The sequence below is a fragment of the Nilaparvata lugens genome, chromosome 7, assembly GCF_014356525.2.
Source record: "Nilaparvata lugens isolate BPH chromosome 7, ASM1435652v1, whole genome shotgun sequence".
Classification (NCBI taxonomy): domain Eukaryota; kingdom Metazoa; phylum Arthropoda; class Insecta; order Hemiptera; family Delphacidae; genus Nilaparvata; species Nilaparvata lugens.
The window spans coordinates 53667171-53686323 of NC_052510.1; the positions used below are offsets into that span (position 1 = coordinate 53667171).

General features: G+C 36.0%; 1 protein-coding gene across 2 annotated transcripts in view; it reads right to left on the reverse strand.

The window, feature by feature from the left end:
- Positions 1-19153, reverse strand: part of LOC111054698 (sodium- and chloride-dependent glycine transporter 1) — a 162662-nt gene that overhangs the window by 79840 nt on the left and 63669 nt on the right. For both annotated transcript variants that reach the window (XR_005571856.1, XM_039433158.1), the window contains exon 4: positions 9993-10276. Coding sequence is in view for 1 of the 2 variants with exons in the window: in XM_039433158.1 (XP_039289092.1) it covers positions 9993-10276 (284 nt within the window). In the remaining variant the exon portion in view is untranslated. The remainder of the gene's footprint in view (positions 1-9992; positions 10277-19153) is intronic.

The following is a 19153-nucleotide window of genomic DNA, read 5'->3' on the forward strand; positions in this document are numbered from 1 at the left end:
CGATACTTCATCAAACATTTTTGAATCATGTAGAGGACATCAGCAATAATAAATTAATATAAAGGAGGATGGATACACTTGAAATGCCGGGGAGGAACTTAAGGGAGGTCTGTTTTGAAATAAAGCCATTGTTCACACTATCCAAATTCGTCTAATTGAAACAGTCTAACTCTGTACTGTTACACTATGATTTTTCTCCAAGTTTCACTAGTTCCAATTCAATATTTACTATCAATTATGGCCATCACAAACTGAGCCTTTCTATTAGCATAACAGCTATTCGATATTTGAAATTATGGAAAAGATGTTCTAATTGGTTTTGATGACCGGTAATAAGTTCTTAAATACCTACCCCATCAAGCAATATTCTGACTGTATGCTACATCCAGATTTTTTCAGGATAGATAATAGAAAATTAGATAATGTTTAAAATAGATAATTCATAATAGAGAATGTTTGATAATAAAAATTACAAAATAATCAACCACTTTGCCGTGATAATCCTTCAATGTATTATAGAATACCTTCCGTATCTAATATTTCGTTTTCTGCGCTTAATAATTATTCGAGTTGTAGCTCATCATTATGAAGACAGTGATATTGTTCGAACCGCGTTCACATATCGTTATCATACTCAATTTGAGACAAATTAAGGAGATTGGAGAAGTTTTGAGCAATAGCCTGTTTTTTCTTTTCAGACTATAGTATTGTTTGCTCTAATAAATAAATAAATTATGGATATTGTATGGTATGGCAATAGGTATAATAATAATCCCTCGAGAGCTCACATGATCACACAGTGGTGTGGAACTAGTCACTAGAGGCGTTAGGTGAGAAAATTCATGTATTTTCAAGTTGTCACCCTGCCGTGGTCTGATGAGCATTGAAGTTTGTCGTAGAAAGTTTCTAATTAGCTTTTTGTACGCAGTTTGGCTTGACACCTCAAGGCAAGAGTTCTCACTACAACAATATTTAAATTAGTTCATTGAGCTATGTCACTTGTTTGCATTTCAGTGATTGTTTGAAACTAGGGAGACCATTCTGTCCCACTTGGTACACTAACACAAAATACTTTATTCTTCATTGATTCATACAATAAGATATTTCGATTATATTAAGATTATCCTTTAATTGATACATCATCAAAATGATAGGGAGAGAAAAATAAGGGGAACTTGTGCTATTCCTCTCCCAAATTTAGATAAGGTTACACATAGTCCAGAATAGGTTTGGTATTATATTTCTTTAAAATATAATGAAAGATGAATTCATTCCACAAAAAAAACAGGGCGAGCAAACAGCATTTAGTATAGAATACTTTTCCATTGATAACGTCAAAATGGGTCTACGGAGCTTAGCAAGCTGAGCCAACCATATTATATGGCATTTAGGAATGTCTAGTCCTGTGTTGAGAGCCCAGCCATGTAGGAGGTGTTCGACATTGTCGTGCGTCCCTGGCATAGCCAACACTCTAAACACTGGGTAGACGTATTCATGCCTACTAAACTACCTAGTGTTCCCAAGTGTTCCCAGACTACAAACCTCACACTGAGAAGCTGCTTCAGTCTACTCATGGTATACATCATCTGGAGTACAGATGGTCTGCATCCTCCCACATTCATGAGCCAGTATGGAGAAGAAGTGTGTGTCCTCTCCCCATAAAGCTGCACATCAGGCTACTGGAAACCTTCCAAAGCTCCTCAATCCAGACACTACTATACTCTGTACAAAATTACTTCTTACTTGGGATGGTCATGCGCAGCAGAGAAAGCATATAGCGGGAGGGATACAGAGGCGCGATGTTGCCGTTTTGAAGCGGCCAGCGTTCTCCAACTTCTAGTGACTGTTCATGTTCTCATGCTACACATGCGAAGTTTCCTGTCTGAACGCAGTCAGACGACTGACAAATTATTGGCAACTGCGATTTTGCCTATGAATATATTAATCACTGTAATTGGCTGATCTGCCTCCATTTCTCTGCGCCGCATATTCCTCCAAGTCAGAAGTAATTTTGTATGGACTATAAACTATCATTAAAACAATATAAATCCCTTCCACCCTTTAGAGAATGAGCATCCAAAGCCGAATTCTTCGAATTGAGCCACCCCAGAATTGATAAGAATGAGGGGTATAGAAATACAAACTGTTAAGGCTTATCAAACAGGGCAAAATTAGAAGCAAGAGGTTTGTAGGACATGGAGGACTGTTCTGGCTATGTAATTAGGTTACCTTAATTTTTTCTCACCCTATCATACTGTTAAGGCTTATCTTACATGGCAAAATTAGAAGCAAGAGATTTTTAGGACGTGGAGGACTGTTCTGGCTATGTAATTAGGTTACCTTATTTTTTCTCTCCCTATCATTTTGATGATGTATACTTATTATATGAATAAATAAAGAATAATTTGAGAGATTGGTATGATTACACTCAAAAGAACTCTTCCAGGCTGCAATTGGTAAAGTGAGAATCGCTGTGATGAGAAGCTGTAGCTTCCAACCTTCGATAGGAGAAGGAACCAAAAGAAGAAGATAAAGAAAACGAATCTGTAGAAAAGAAATTCAAGAAATTCCAAAACATAAAAATAATGGAAGAATATCGATACTAGTAAAACTCATTCCATTTCTAAAAAATACCAGATTTTAGTTATTAAGAGTCAATATCGGTCACCGAGCTTCGCTCTGGAGTACAAAAGCATAAAACATTATTACGAAAGAAGAAATAATAATATTCATACAGAAATGTTCTATCTAATCGCAGTAAATTGAGATTAATTCCCAGAGGAATGCAAAAATTTCCCTCACAATGGCCCGGTTGCACAAAAGCCGGTTAAATTTTAATCCTGATTAACTTCACGTGAACCAAATCAGAGAAGACCATTTCAAAAAGATGGATCTATTGGAAGTAATCAGGATTGAAAATAACCCGGCTTTTTTGCAACCGGCACTAAGTACCTGATAACAAAAGTACAACAGCTGAGTCATAATTTTGACACAGTCCCACACACATGAACTCGCTCACTTACTTCCATCACCAACAGACGACGAAATGATTATCAGCTGTTTTTCCAAGGATAAATAATAATTATCCTTTTAATGTCATTCAGCGAGTTTTCCCAGGGATGAGACCTAGTGCAATTGAATCTTTATATTATAGACTCACTATGTTCTGAATTTCGTGAGAATCGTTAGAGCAGTTTTCGAGATCCGGTGAAATACAAACATCTAAACATCCAAACATCTAAACATAAAAACAGAAGTTGCTCGTTTAATATTATAGGATTATTCGAAGCCAGAAAAATTCTTTTCAAAGCCGACACCCCGCAAATCAAGCATTGAATACTATAAAATCTCCATGGTAGGTAGGGTCGATGCAATGCATTCATTATTAGAAGAGCTGTAAAAATCATAGCATCACGCAAAGTGGACATTCCTACTACAATACTGTTTTTCAATATTACAATTCCTACAGTATGCATTCACGCAGGCTACTCACGATTTCATTTTTTATGTAACACGGTGACATTTCACTAATGGAATTAGTTCATTTTTCTACAAACATAAAAGCCAAATCGAATAAAATATATTATCTACCTAGAGCTTACCAGGTATCAATGGAATAGTTCATCAATATAATTTATAAATATCATACAATCCCTGACATGGATCCAATTCAGATTTATTGACTGATTAACAAAGAGTTAAGACAAGTTTCAGACTGTGATTAACAAAGAACTGGAGGTGGAAAATTATTTTAATCAATTTCCGAAATATAATCAAGACTTATTAGATGATGATTAGATTCATTTGTGAAATGAATGTATCTTGTAGCTCGTTTGAGTCATGAAATGTTAGGAGCTCTGGCTGAAACTCTTTTTGTTTTCTTTATGTAGTAGTAGTAAAAATGTCTTCATTTACAACCAACAACACTTAACAAAAAAATGACATTAATACTAAACCCAATATGAAACAAAATAAAAATTTACCATATTTCGACATTATTATAAATCAGAAAATAAACTAAGACATTACAAATGGCAAAACCTGGAAGGTTGTCTGCCAGGAGTCGGTTTTAATATTTGAATTCCAAGATAAGCTCATTTCTCAAATTCAAAGCCGATCTTAAAAAGGCCGTCAATTTTCTCCAATTCTTCCCATTTAGCCACTCGATTATTTCTACTTCCGTGAGTCTGTACTTCCCCAGCCACATTTTGCGGACACCCCCCAATATCGGGCAAACCCCCATGAAGTGATGCATGTCCTCTCTCTCGCCCATATTACATAATGAGCATCGCCATTGCCTTTCCTCTCTATCTGGTGAAAAGTTCAGGTGAAAAACAGATCCCCGAGCTTTAGCTATCAGACTTATCTTCTTCCTATCAAAATTAGAATAGAGATAAGCTCTACTATCATTTTGCCGCTCCAACTGTCTATATAATTCATGAAACTGTGATTCATTCGCTCTTCGTAGCCATTCAAATCTAATTTTCTCTTTCATTCTCTCACACATACAGTGTAATTCATTCTTCCATTCACTATTCTCATTCAAACATCTAACTAAATTACACCCAAATTCCTCGTCCCATTTCCTCCATTCCTTACACCACGATATATTATATCTAAGCATTTTTTCTGCTAATACTCTAGGCAGTCTCTCCCGCGGCAATCTCATAATTTTAAATATATAATCTACATGCAATTTTACAACAAACAAAAAATTGGCTCAATATCCAGCTCCAAGTGGATTATATAATTTGGCGACAACTGTGGTAGCATTAAGAGTTTTTTTTGCAAAAAAATCTTGGCGGATCAGAAATAAATAAATTGAATCGAATTTGGATGAGGTTAATGATGTTGAACGCATCACAAATCAAATACTTGGAATTATCAAGGACAGCATGAATGTGCAGCGTGAGAGTGGTAGAAGGAATGGTAAATTCAGACAGGTATGGTACGATTGGGAGTGTGAGAGGGCGAGAGTAAGGTGTTTCAGAATGTTGAGTTTATTCAGGAGAAGCAATTCGGAAATTACTAGAAGTACTTATTTGGAATTGAGATATAAATATAAAATCTTGTGCAATAATAAAAAGAAACATTATTATCATGATGCGGCAATGAAATTAGCTAACGTGAGAGACTCCAAAAACTTTGTTTTCTTTATCTTTATTATTATTTCAATTTTTGATTTACTTTTTATCTTATTTTCTTCTATAATTTTTTCCATAATATTTTCCATGTTTTAAGTTTTCTTTATTATGTAGTATGGTTATCTATTAATTGTGTAGAAAAGGCTCTTCATGGTATTGTCTGTGAGTCTTTATTATGTATATGTATATCAATAAATGTAAATGAATGTTGAAAGCTTTGGTGTTAGGAACATCATTTAGAGGTCGAATAAATGGAAAGGGATAATTAACAAAAGAAAGTGAAAGGAGTGTAGGAAGACACCTATTAAGAAACGGACAAATATATTATGAATAATTCATAAAATGACGTTAACTCCGTATGAGACCTAGTTTGAAAAGTAAATGTGAATTACAAACCTATATAGACTTAAATCCGCATTTGTCATAATTTGTCCGTTTGGTATCAGTCTAAAAGCACATGAAATGGAGGATCGATAAGTGATGAATTATTAAACACATCAAATAGTGAAGTGATCGATTCTGACTTCAAGTGGGAGTAACCATCCATTAGTTCTTTAATGCACCAAATCGTTGATATTGCATCAAAATAATAGCCTACTGACCAATAATTGAAAAACTCTAATGGTTTCGCACCAAAAAACTATAGGGTTGCTGAATAATTGTTCAATTATTATTGTAGATAAGGGAATCCTGGAAGCCGTTCGAGTATAGACGATAACGGGGTGCTTTCTGGAAAGTGTTTACCCGCTGGTCAAGCCACTTCATGGGGAACTTCTAATTAATAACTCGGAATTTTTTAGTTTGAATGTTTAAAGGACTACCTTCCCTCCTTGATTGGTCGGTAGGTTGAGAGTTAACCGATCATAGGGAACTTCTAGTTAATAGCTCAGAATTTGTTGGTTTGAATGATAAAAGAACTACCTTGATTGATCCCTACCTTGATTTTACCCTTGATTGATCCTTAGGTTGGGAGTTAACCGATCAAATTTAAAAATAATAGACGTAACGCATCGTGCACTTTGTACTGTTTCAAACATTCATACACTCCTTATTTTTGTTCAGATATATTTTCAAAAGATGAGAACTTTTGGGGCCGGTTCTGAACGTTCAATTCATTTTATTCCACTACCTACATCGCGAGTACGAGGGGCACGTTATTTGGGAGGAATATACATATTTAAATTGAATTGAATTTATTGTTTCACGAAAAATTCAGATTTATAAAGCATCAGTAAATGTACTAAATTAGAGAAGATTATATCTAAGTTTAAACTATTTCACAAAATGATTGAAACTGTTCCCACATGGACCTGTCGGTCTGTTCGTGAGTAAGAGAAATATCCGTGAACACTCCAGAAATCCAATGAATTCAGTGGATCATCCAGGAGATACTTTATTTAAAGAATGTTTGAATAGTTTTAAATGTTTCTACCTTTTTAATTTTCTCTGGAATCTCTCAATTGTGTAAAATCCGTGACTAAAGCTGCGTTTACACCTAAGTTATCAACAAAGTGTTAATACCGGTAACTTAATCCTTGAATATTCTATTATTTTGAACGGTACTTGATAAACATATAATTATATTCATCATGTGCATGATAAGTTATGTCCAATCTAATATAAGGATTAAGTTATTTATGCACAAACATTTTGCTAATAACTTTGGTGTAAACGCAGCTTAACTGAGTTCTCACTTGTCTTCCACATGGGAGATCAAAGAGACAAAGATATATTTATTATTCTTGAGTTATGGTTCATTTCGTCCACGAGTTTATGTAGTATAGCCTGCAGTATAGTTTTGTATAAAAAATAGAGATAAGTTACTGACGTTAAAATCCTGTATAGATTTTATGAGGCCTGCAGTAAGCATAATATATGGCGGACCTTTCATAATTCTCATCGATTTCTTTTGTTAGGATTTCCTTTGTTTTTGTCCCCATCACACGGTCAAATATTCGGCCAAAGATCACCGATCAACTCTTATCAAAGATTTGACTGCCTATTGGACCTGTAGTCCTATATTGGTTTACCTGGTATCACAAAGTTCGGTCAAGATATGTGAATATGATCATCCGGGTTCACTTTACAAGAGTGCACTAGATTTATTGATAGTAACTATCGCCGTAGAAATTGAAAATCATAATTTTGATTTAGTGCATTTGTAACCGTAACTGATTTGACCATATTCAAATGTCTTAACCGCGCTTGGTGAAACCGGGCATCAGACTATCAATTTTTTTTTTTAATTTTTTTTAATATATGACCTGCTATTACACCATCAAAGATCTTTTCAACAATGATTTGAGCACATTATATATGGGGCTCAAAGATGCTTAGATAAGTATCTATTCATCAATATGTACCCATATTTGGGGAGCACTTCCCAGGCTATATTGAACTTTTCCCAGGCTAAATATTATACTCCATTATATAAATAATATTAATTATTATACACCAGCACTTCCCAGGCTAAATATTATACTTCCATAGTTACGGACATCTCATAATTTTCATCGATTTCCTTCTTGTGAGGGTTCAAATATTTGGTGAAAGATCATCATCAATCAGCTCTTATCAAAGATTTGACTTCCCATTGGGCCTGTAGTCCTGTAGTGTTATACCGGGTTTCACAAAGCTCGTTCAAGAGATTTGATCATGGTCAATTCAGTGTACCAAGCTTAGTGCACTGGAACATATGATCCTATAGTGAGTTCCACGTTATAATGGCATTGGATGAAGATAGAAGAATAGCGATGCCGATTCTCTGCATTAATTATTTATATTTCTACACTGTCAAAAACATAATTGTCATCGTTTCGGACCTGAAAAAGGATAGTACCACCGGCTTTGTCGGATAATAGACAAGGATAGCAGAGCAATACCAAAGTTGATCAAATACTGTCATTATAACGTGGACCCCACTATATGACGATAGTTACTATAGATAATAATTCCAGTGCACACTTGTGAATCGAACCTGACATAACCAAGTTCAAATGTGTTGACCGAGCTTGGTGAAACCCGGTATAACACTGTAGGACTACATGCCCAATGGGAAGTCAAATATTTGATAAGAGCTGATTGAAGATCTTTGACCAAATATTTGACCGTGTATTGGAGCCTTCACAAAAAGGAAATCGATGAAAATTATGAAATGTCCGCCATGATTTATTTAATCATTCAGAATTACACAACTTATGAAATGTGCGCCATGATTTATTTAATCATTCAGAATTACACAACTTACAGAAAAGTACCACAGACTTATAAGCCCAAAACGGTTCCAATTCTAATTTATACAACAGTCCAAATGTATCTAGGTTATGTGTCCATATGATGCTTACTGAGGCCTCATAAAATCTATACAGGACTTTAACGGCAGTAACTTATGTCTATTATTTATACAAAACTATACTGTAGGCTATACTACATCATAAACACGTGAACGAAATTAACCATAACTCACGAAGAATAAATAATATGTCTTTGTCTCTTTGATCACCCATGTGGAAGACAGGCGAATTCTCAGTCACGGATTTCACACAATTGAGAGATTCCACAGAAAATTAAAAAGGTAGAAACATCAAAAGCTATTCAAACATCCTTCAAAAAAAGTATCTTCTGGGCGATCCACTTTTGAATTCATTGAATTTCTGGAGTGTTGACGGATATGTAGATTTCTCCCAAATAACGTGCCCCTCGTACACGCAATGTAGGTAATAGAATAAAATGAACCGGCCCCAAAAGTTCTCATTTTATAGAATCATATCTGAACAAAAATAAGGAGAGTATGAGCGTTTAAAACAGTACAAAGTGTACGACGCGTTACGTCTATTATTTTAAAATTTGATCGGTTAACTCCCAACCGAAATGTTCACTGCAGGCCTCATAAAATAAACCGGGCACTAAACTCAAGTGAGAGGCAAAAAGTAAGTGATATACAGTGCAATAGAGAAAAGATAGCATAAGATGGATAGAGTCGGCAACAGATAGCTTATGTCATCTTTTCTCCATGAATCGATGGAAATATTATCGATGGAATAAATTGGAAGTTGCATTTGTTCAAATGCTAATTAATAAATGATAATTATTAAACGAAACGAAATGCTGGGATTTTCGTTTAATAATAATTATTTATTGATTAGCATTTGAACAAATGCAACTCCCAATTTATTTCCATCTGTAGACTGACTGGCCGCTATGGCTTTGTATAAAATGAGCGCTGCTATCCAGAGATTGTCAGTTTGGTGTAAGGGCAAGCATTCCTGACCGGCAATTAGGGGAGGAACTGGGTTCGATTCCCGGACTGACAAATAATTTTTGTATAGAAGTGCTCATCGAATTTCCATCTAGATGTTTACCTTGTTGTCAATATTTTCAGTAGCAGAAGTCTTCGGGGTGATTTACAGCATTTAATTGGGATTTTCGTTTAATAATAATTAGATATACTATCATATACTTACCTTTATTTTGAGTACCGTACCTATTCCTCTGTTTTCTTCCTTCCCCCCATTTCTCCCTTCCCTTTTTTCCTCATTACTTCTCTTCTCTTCTTTGCCTGACTATTACATGGGAAACCATAGTTGGCTAGGTATCTTCCTCTCTTTTTTTTTCTTCTCCAACACACCCAACCACAAAGCCCATGGTTTTTTATATTTGTAACATTTTATTGTGTTTTATTTGTTTCGTAATTCTTTGTAATTTTGTTTTGTCTTGTTTTGTGTGTTTTTAATAAATTGAAATTGAAATTAAAGTGCTCCTTCTAATGCCATCTTCTCTCTATGGATATACGCTCATTGCAGAGTTTTTATCTGTTCTAAAATCTATGAATAGAATTGATGTGCGTACCTGACAGTGCTGTGGTGTGCAGAGAGTGGCGGGGTAGCGGCGGGAGGCGGCAGACTCTCGGTGTCGCTGGTGTCGGAGCTGAGGTGGTGCTGTTGCCAGTTGTGCTGATGGTTCACCTCGGGCGACGAAGGAGTGATGTGGATGGCGGGCGCCTGGTGGGCCGGCCGATGCTGGGGCGTCGAGTTGGCGCTGTTATGGGGACGGCGCAGCGCGGCTCGGCCCACCTGGCGTGGCCGGTCCATAGGCGCCGACGAGGGGCGCACGTCTTCCACAGACTCACAGTCCTGGAGGGAAACAATTAGAAAACCACCTTGAGTGAGGGAATTGAGTTTGAACAAAATTAAATACTAATCGAAAAACTAGTCTTTACTAATCATCAATATGATAGATATTCAAAAGATAACCAGATTGTTACTATAAATCCTGCACAATTTTCAATTTCATCTTATTTCATTCAAAATACAATTTCAATAAAATATATACATATATTTAATCCCTCTAGCTATTAACAAAAGATAACCAGATTGTTACTATAAATCTTGCACAATTTTCAATTTCATCTTATTTAATTCAAAATACAATTTCAATAAAATATATACATATATTTAATCCCTCTAGCTATTAACAATTGAGGGAAAGATGAGGCACAGATTGGAGGAAAAACATATTAAGTAGGGAAATTGAGGATGAACTGAATTACATCAATATTAATCGTAAGATAGCTGGATTGTTACTTCAAATCCTGAACAGATTTGAAGAAAACCCATAGTGAGTGAGAGGATTGAGGTTGAACTTGTCACGTTATTCTTTATATTTAAATAACGATTAGCCTCCTGCTTGGCATCAGTCGGTAGAGCATGAAAATTTGATATAATTATATAATTAGGTCGTGGTTTTTTAATAGGATTCAGTCTCATAAAAATCTTTCTAGGCCTAGGTATGGGCTTCCCCTATAACTCTTGTAATTCATTAAAAATAAATATATATAAATATGATACTTATACTATAGTGTTGAGGAATTAAAATAAATTGCACACCATAAACATTTTGATACATATATTAAACAAATAATGCAAAAAATAGATCGAGGCAAAAATATATAAAGAGCGATAAAAATAATATAAATAAAAATAGAACAATAATTTAAATCAGTAAAATATCACAGGCTAAACTTTATATTCTAGATTTATGGCACGAATCATTACCATGTGCCTTTATCTTAAAATCATATACATCCTTTTGCATGTAGCTGCGATATGCGCTTGCTAATACTTGTCGATTTGGACAATTCAATTAAAAATAGGTTCTTTAAGATCAACTAGATAAATTAGCCACTAATAATCCAAATATATATATATTAAATTCTCTAATACTTAGTAGATTTCTTTGTATTGAATATATATTTTATCTCAGGGTGCAAGATTCGGCACCTGACGGAATAGGTAGAGCAATTCATCTAGTGAATTAGAGCTATAACAAACTATCGCAAATTATATTGCAAAAATTAAAGATCATATGAATGTGTTTTGATAGCCTAGATTTTATACTTCTTTGATCCAATGGAATTTTCTGAAATGTATTGATCTATTTTTTCCTTCAATAAAATACCTTTAATACTAATTTTACTTGCGCAAGTATTTTTCTTATTAAATTCTTAATTTATAATAAAAACCCTTTCGACGAGCTAGCTTTGATCATTAGATAGATTCGAAGCACTAGGGCGCCCATCACTAATTCAATATTTATCACTCACGTGTCGAAAATCTTCTTATAAGCCGCCGATGTCGATCCAACTCCTGGTGGTCCTGGAATATGGTAGCCGGAATCGTCTCTTCCAAGGGGTTACAAAATTATTTGAAATTGAAAATGACTTCTGCTTTACAAGAGCATCACAAAGTCCTTTAAGAAATTTAATAATTTGATCTAACTTTAACTTTTACAATTTATTAGCAAGGTATTACGCTCTAAAATATTTAGGGTCCTCTCATGGTGGCATTTGGCTGGCGAGTGCTGGTTCTCCATTCTCAATTTTACAAATCTTACTTCCGACTTTCAAATTAACATAAAATTTGAATATCTTAGTCCTCCGCCATTTAGGTTCACATAGATCGTACAAAAAATATCAAATTATTACTTAGGTTGTGCGTTTAATAATTTCTTTGCCTTCGAGCCATATCGATAACATAGACTATACAATATTTTAACATAAATCCAGAACATTTATATAAATATATAGAAATATTTTTGAATTGGCCTACAGTTGCCGCCTATTAACTGCCGTTGTGCTATTGGTGCATGCAAATTTGATTCAGTATTCATGCGCCTGGTACCTCCTATTTCCTGAATACACTTAATTATTTTTATTAGGTTTTTTACTTAATATGCTCTCTACATGCTAGCTAATATTCTATACACTAATATTTGTTTCATGCTACCTAATAGTTAGCCACGTGATCATGTGTTCTTTCACATTGCATACTGTTTTGTTGCAATAGAGCTCTGCCAAGGGGTTTTGGTCAGATTCTACGTTGCTCGATTTGATCGATCTCTAGGTCGCCGATCCCTGAATGCATATACCTAACCTCAATCTTCAAAATATTTTATATAATAATATATTTACTAGCAACAAATTCCTTCAAATCCTTTTTAGGTTTTTGTACCGTTTAGCCAGAACAAGCTGATGCTATCTAATCTTAATTATTATCTATTTGGCGATATTAGCCAGTTACTTTATTTCAGACCTATTACTATTTCGGTTAGGGATTTTTATCTACCCAGATTCCGATATTTTACACGCGCCCCTGGATTTGAATTCAAAATATTTGAGAATCACAATGTTTTTAATGAAAATCCACCCTTCAATACATCGATATATACCATACTTTATTTATAAATTATACTCTCAGACTTTTATCACAATTCACAGACCTATCTGCTGCATCTCCTTTAGACCTCTATCAAATACAATAACAAATTCTCCTCCTCAACACACATAAAATATCATAAATATAATCTTCTAAACGCATTCCTCCTTACAACACTTAAACATAGTAATTTTAAATTCGCCACTCGCAGGGCCGCCAACCTAACTACACACATTTCATGATTCTCATAATTGATTCTTTTCAGACAATAATTTCGATGTACAAAACTTCTGGGCTTATATTTTACAGTTCTTCTTAGGTCTTAATGTAAATAATTTTCTATACATCAGGTACAATACTTTTCTTTTGCTAATGGCTCTTTGGTTTTGGGTAGCTAGCATTCACTTTAGGTTTTTTCAGGGTACAAACATGGCATAACTAAAGGTAATAAATATAAAACATATAAATAAATATACTAACATTGATAAATATAATAAATAACAATAATAAATAACATTTTTTGGGGTTACAATACTTTTTTATAATCATATGTTGAGCGCTACATTCGATTCGGGTGGCTTTGGCCAGCTGACTGCTTGTTCTACGTTTCACATTGCTTATGTCAGAACTGGTTGTCGAAACTTGTAATTAACCTAACTGCTATATTTTTCCTTTTAAAGGTAATTAACAAATTTTAATTATTCTATCCCCGCTTGTGTCCTTTTTTATTTGATGTAACTAATTTAATTACATATTCAAAAATTACTCCCTTGCTTGTTGCAGGTTTTGATAGTTGGAAGGAAACGAAAAATCTGATTTGTTGACACGAGGTGGCCTCATCAATATTAAATTTATTAAGAAAGGTTAGTAATTGGCTTGATAGTGGTGTTTTCTTTGATTACTTATCGTATTTATTTCAAATTCTGTGATATGGTTTAATATTGGCTACATTTTCCCACCAAACAATGTGCGTATTCTCATTCTCTTGTAACTGGACTGTGTTATGCTGCGATATGGCTACGATAGTGAATGGCCCTGAATAAATTAAAAAGAATTTGCGAGTTACTTTCTCCAAAGCATTTGATAACCTGTGGCTCTTTACTAAAACTTCATCTCCAACGTTATATGAAAATATTTTATATGCTCGGTCGTGAAATCTCTTTCTGCTATTTGCCTTCTGCTCTAGCTTTAACCTTACTAGATGATGGATATTAGGGTTTGTTAATTTGTTCACTTCTGAGCTTGGAAAATCAATTAATTTTTCGATAAATGTATTGTTCCTTTTACCGAATATGATTTCGTAAGGCGTACGACCGGTGCTTTCATTTAGGCTATTATTATAACATTCTTCTAAAAATGGTATATATCTAACCCATTGTTGGTGTTTTTCATTACAGTACGTCCGCATAAAACGAGAGATCTCTGCCATACGTCGCTCTACCGGATTAGCGCTGGGGCTGTAAAGAGATGTCCTCGACCATTTAATATTAGCCAGGTGAAGTATTTCTTTCCACTGCTTGCTACAAAAATAGGTTGCGTTGTCGGATAGGATTCGTTTGGGCTTTCCTACTTCACTTGTCCATCTTTCCGTTATGCATCGGGCCAAAACTTCTCCGGTCAATTTACCTATGGGAAATAGCATGGTATATTTTGAAAAAACACATGTAAGCACGAATATGTATTTTTTTCCGTATTGTGCCATGGGCAATGGACCATATATATCCGCTGATATCAATTCCAATGGTGCACTGGGGAGAATGGGATTCATTTCACCCCTGATATGGTATCGCGGGTATTTGGCTTTCTGGCATATATCGCAAGCTTTTACTATTTTGGCCACTTTTTTATGCATGCTTTTAAAATAACAGCTTTCTTTTAGTAGGTGGAGGGTCTTCGTAGTTCCAAAATGTCCAATGCGTTCGTGAGCTTCTTTTATCAAATCTGTTTCCATATTAGCGGGGATGATTAGGCGCCAGTCGTAAGTATTTTTAGCCGGTCGGTGGAACATAAATCCTTTGTAGCGGGTATACTGTCGCAGGTAATCGGGCGGTTCGGCAGCTCCTTCTTCCATCAATTCGCGGATCCGGGACAGTCTTGGGTCTTCATATTGGGCGATACGGATTCTTTCGGGGGTTAACACGGCAGTATGAATTCGTGGTTGGATGTTGGGAGGATATGGTATGCTTTCTCCACTCTTTACGGCGAAACATCTCAGGTTGGTATCTTGACAATATGTAGCGTCTATTTCCCTGGATAGAAAGTCGGCGGTCTGATTTTTCTTTCCTGGCAGATGGGTCAATTCGATATCGTATTCTTGAAGCGCAAGAAACCATCTAGATAAGCGGTTGTGATTCAATTTGGCTGTTTTGAAAAATGTTAAGGCTTTGTGGTCGGTATTGATAAATATCTTATTGCCGAGCAACAATGTCCGGTACTTAATACATACTTCCACAATACTCAACAACTCTTTTTCGGTCACAGAATAACGACGCTGGGCTGGGTTGAGTGTCTTACTAAAAAATGCTAGCACTCCTTTCTCTCCTTGATCATCTTCTTGGAAAATCTCTGCGCCTATCGCGTAATCTGAGGCATCGACATTCAAGAAAAAAGGTTTCTTCAGGTTAGGGTGTTTCAACACGACGGAATTTAGGAAGGCTTCTTTTAGTTGCTGGAATATGATCTCTTCTTTGTTAGTCCAAATCCAAGGCTTGGTACTAGACAATATATGACTGAGTTGAGCAGTGTAGTGTGACATTTGTTTATTGAAACGGCGGTAGAATTGTAAAAATCCAATAAACTTTTGTAATTGTTTACGGTTGGTTGGTGATGGAAATTGTCTGATGGCTAATAATTTGTCCGGGTCCTGTGATATGCCAGTAGGTGTGATTATGTGTCCTAGATATTTCACTTCTCTCGCAAAAAATTCACACTTCGATAGTTTGAGTTTCAATCCGCAATTTATCAATCTATCAAATACTATATCTAAATGCTGGCAATGTTCACGTATATTCTGTGAGGCTATTAATCCATCGTCCACGTATAATGTACAGTAGTCTCTGATATCGTCTCCTAGCGCCTGTCTCAAACATCGTATGAATATAGCCATAGCATTTCTTAATCCAAACGCTAAACGAGTGAACCTATAATTGCGTCCATTAAACAGGAAGGATAAATAATCGCGCGATTCCGGTGCTACTTGGACTTGCCAATATCCTGCGCTCAAATCTACCGTTGAATATATGGTCTTGCCATGGAAAGTTTGCATAACTTGTTCAATTTGGTCTGGTCCTTCTCGGTCATCATCCAATATGCGGTTCAAGGCGCGAGCATCCAGACATAGTCTTACTGTTCCATCCTTTTTTGCTACACACACAATCGGCAAACTATAGGGTGCTGTGGATTCTTCTATAATTCCTAGTTGTTCCATGCGAGATATTTCTGCTATGGCGGCGGATCGATAGGTGAAAGGTATGGGGTATGATTTGCGGTAATACGTGTCGTGTGGCTTAACATTGAGTGAACATTCGAAGTGAGTAGCTAGACCAGGTTGTTCGGAAAAAACGTCTGCATTTTTACGGAATACTTGAATTATTTCCTGTCTGATGTCAGGGTGCCAATCGGTACGTTGATGGATTCTGTTTATCAGTATCTCTAACAATTCTTCGGTACTAGAATCGGCTCTTGACGGTGTTCGGTCCTTCGTTGTTAGGCTTAATACCTCCATATACTCCATAGCATTTTCCATTCCGTGGATACCCCACTTCCTCGGCGCGCCTTCCATGTAGTGAGCGAAATGTACCTCAGCAATTCCTTCAGTGCGTTTCTTCAGATCAAGGGGTACTATAACTTCGTATGCTTCGGTTTCGGTAAATGCATGAAATTTCGAGGTTTGGAAATTTAAACAGGCCTGGAAGTGTTGTAGAAAATCTGTACCTATTATTATGTGCGGACCGGAAACAGGTAATACAAGAAATGTATATGCGAATCGTTGTTGTTGAAGATTTATTTCCAGTAAGCATTGAGTAGTTATATGTATTCGCCGTCCTGGACTGATACCTGATACATATACGTTGGTTAATGGTAGAGTAGCTAATTTTGTTTTTTCTTTCAGACGTTGAAATATGTCTGTTTGTATGAGGCTACATTGTGAACCACTATCTACTAATGCTTGAACCCTCATTCCATATATTTCGATATCGATATACGCTTGCATTTGGATATCCGGTAGCCTGCTTTCCTTTTCCGTTTCTTCTAAAAAAGTCTCCGGTAAATAATTTCTGAATGTGGTGTATGACGTTGAAATATCCTGCTTTTCTTGGTTTGTTTCATTTGAGCTTGTGCTTGCTATATCGGGGGTATCATATAGTCATGGTTTATTAGCTGTAGTTTTCTGTATATCTGGTGGCGGGTCGTTGGGTGCTGGGTTCCGGGTTTTTTGTTGATTCAATCCTATTGCATGCGCTAATGTATAATTTGTGCTTACTTGTTGAGGTGGCGGTTTATAATTTCTGTTGTAATTGTTCTGAGTGTGATTATTATTTGAGTTTAATCGATCACGGCCATCATAGTGATTCCTACGGTTGCTCTGCTGGGTATAGTGGTTGGTTGTGCGATTTTGAAATTTTTCATTATTCCAGTTACCATTTTGCTTGTGCTCATAGCGGCGTTCAAATTGAGGGGCAGATCGGTAGCGATCATATGATACCGGTTCATAATTTTGGCTGTTATACTGATTAATTTTTGAGTTATGTTGATTTTGTGTGTATCTCTGGTCTGAACGGTGGTTTGATATTGCCATCACAGACTGTATGCCATATAAATGATTTATCAGCTGTTTGCAATCAGTAATGGGTTGTGTGGCGAGTGCCATTCTAACTTGATACGGTAGCTTCTTTAAAATAATACTTGCTAATGCCGATTCATTAATGGGCTCGCTCAATTGAGAATTTTTAAACTGTAGGGCAGTGACGAAAGTGGTACATGCACCGTCTAAGTTAGGGTTGAAATCGCATGATATAATGTCCGCTAGCACGTCCAACTGTTTACTTCTGCTCCAATACTGTTCCAGGAAGACAGCTACAAACTCATCCAATGATGTAAATTCATGGGCTCTACTCCGAAAGAACATCAGGGGTTCGCCAATCAATAAACTAGTCAAACGAAGACGCCACATGCTCCAAGAGGTAGGTGCAAGAGTTTGTACTAATTTTATCTGATCAATGAATGGTTGAGGTTGCAAATGGCGATCAGTATTATCAAATTTGCCCAGTCCTTGTAATATACTATGTGAGTTGAGGTTATCTGTTTGAATCCCTTGAGGTCGTTGTTGAATATGATTTTCTAATGCTGTTATTTTTTCCTGTGTCATCTGCCATTGACTATTATGTGTAATTTTATTAGCGTTTATTTCTTGATTTAATTGAGTCAGAGTGGATTTTTGAATTAGTAGAGTTCCGTTTAAAGCTTTACAGGTTTCTGTATTTTGATTGATGCTACCTTGCAGTTGGTTCATTTTTGTGGACATATTAATCTGTTTATTTTGTATTTCTTTAATACTGTTAATATTTTTGTCAACTGTAGTTGTTAAATTTTGATTGGCAACGGTAATTTGTTTGTGGATTTCTTGATGGCAATCGGTCTTAATGTTATTTGTTATATCCTGAATGGGTGTAGTGATTTGTGTGGTTAGGTTATCTATCCTTTCGTTGAGTTCACAGGTAACCGTATCCAACCTTTCCGATAATCCTGCCGTAACTTTATCCTGACTTTCTTTCTGTAGAGTTATCATTGCTTTCAGTTCTTCCCTATGATTCTCTACTTTAGTCTCAATCTTATCCAACCGTTGTTCTACTGATTTTATAGCGCCTGCTGTCTCTTTCATGCCCTGTTCCACTGTTTGTTTATTTGCCTCTTTTATTGCAGCATTCTCTTTTTTAATCTCCTGCATCATATTATCCATTGTGTTTTGTAACATAATATTGAACATACTGCTAGTTTGTTCCATTATTACCTTTTGAAACGGATCTAGCTCTGTGACTGAAAATATACTTTGTTTGCCCAGGTGTGACTTGGCCTCTGGCAATGCGGGTTCTGCAGGCTGCTCCTCGCCCCCTTCAAAGTTGATCTCTGCTATCCGTTGATTCAATGGTGTGTCAGCGGCGTCGATTCGAGTGGATGATAGAGGTTGCAGACCTTGTGGATCGAAGACTATTGACCCGACACTTCCTGGTTCCCTTTCTCATGGCGTATTGGCATCTACCATGGTGGGGTTTGATGTGCTTGGAGTCGACAAAGTGG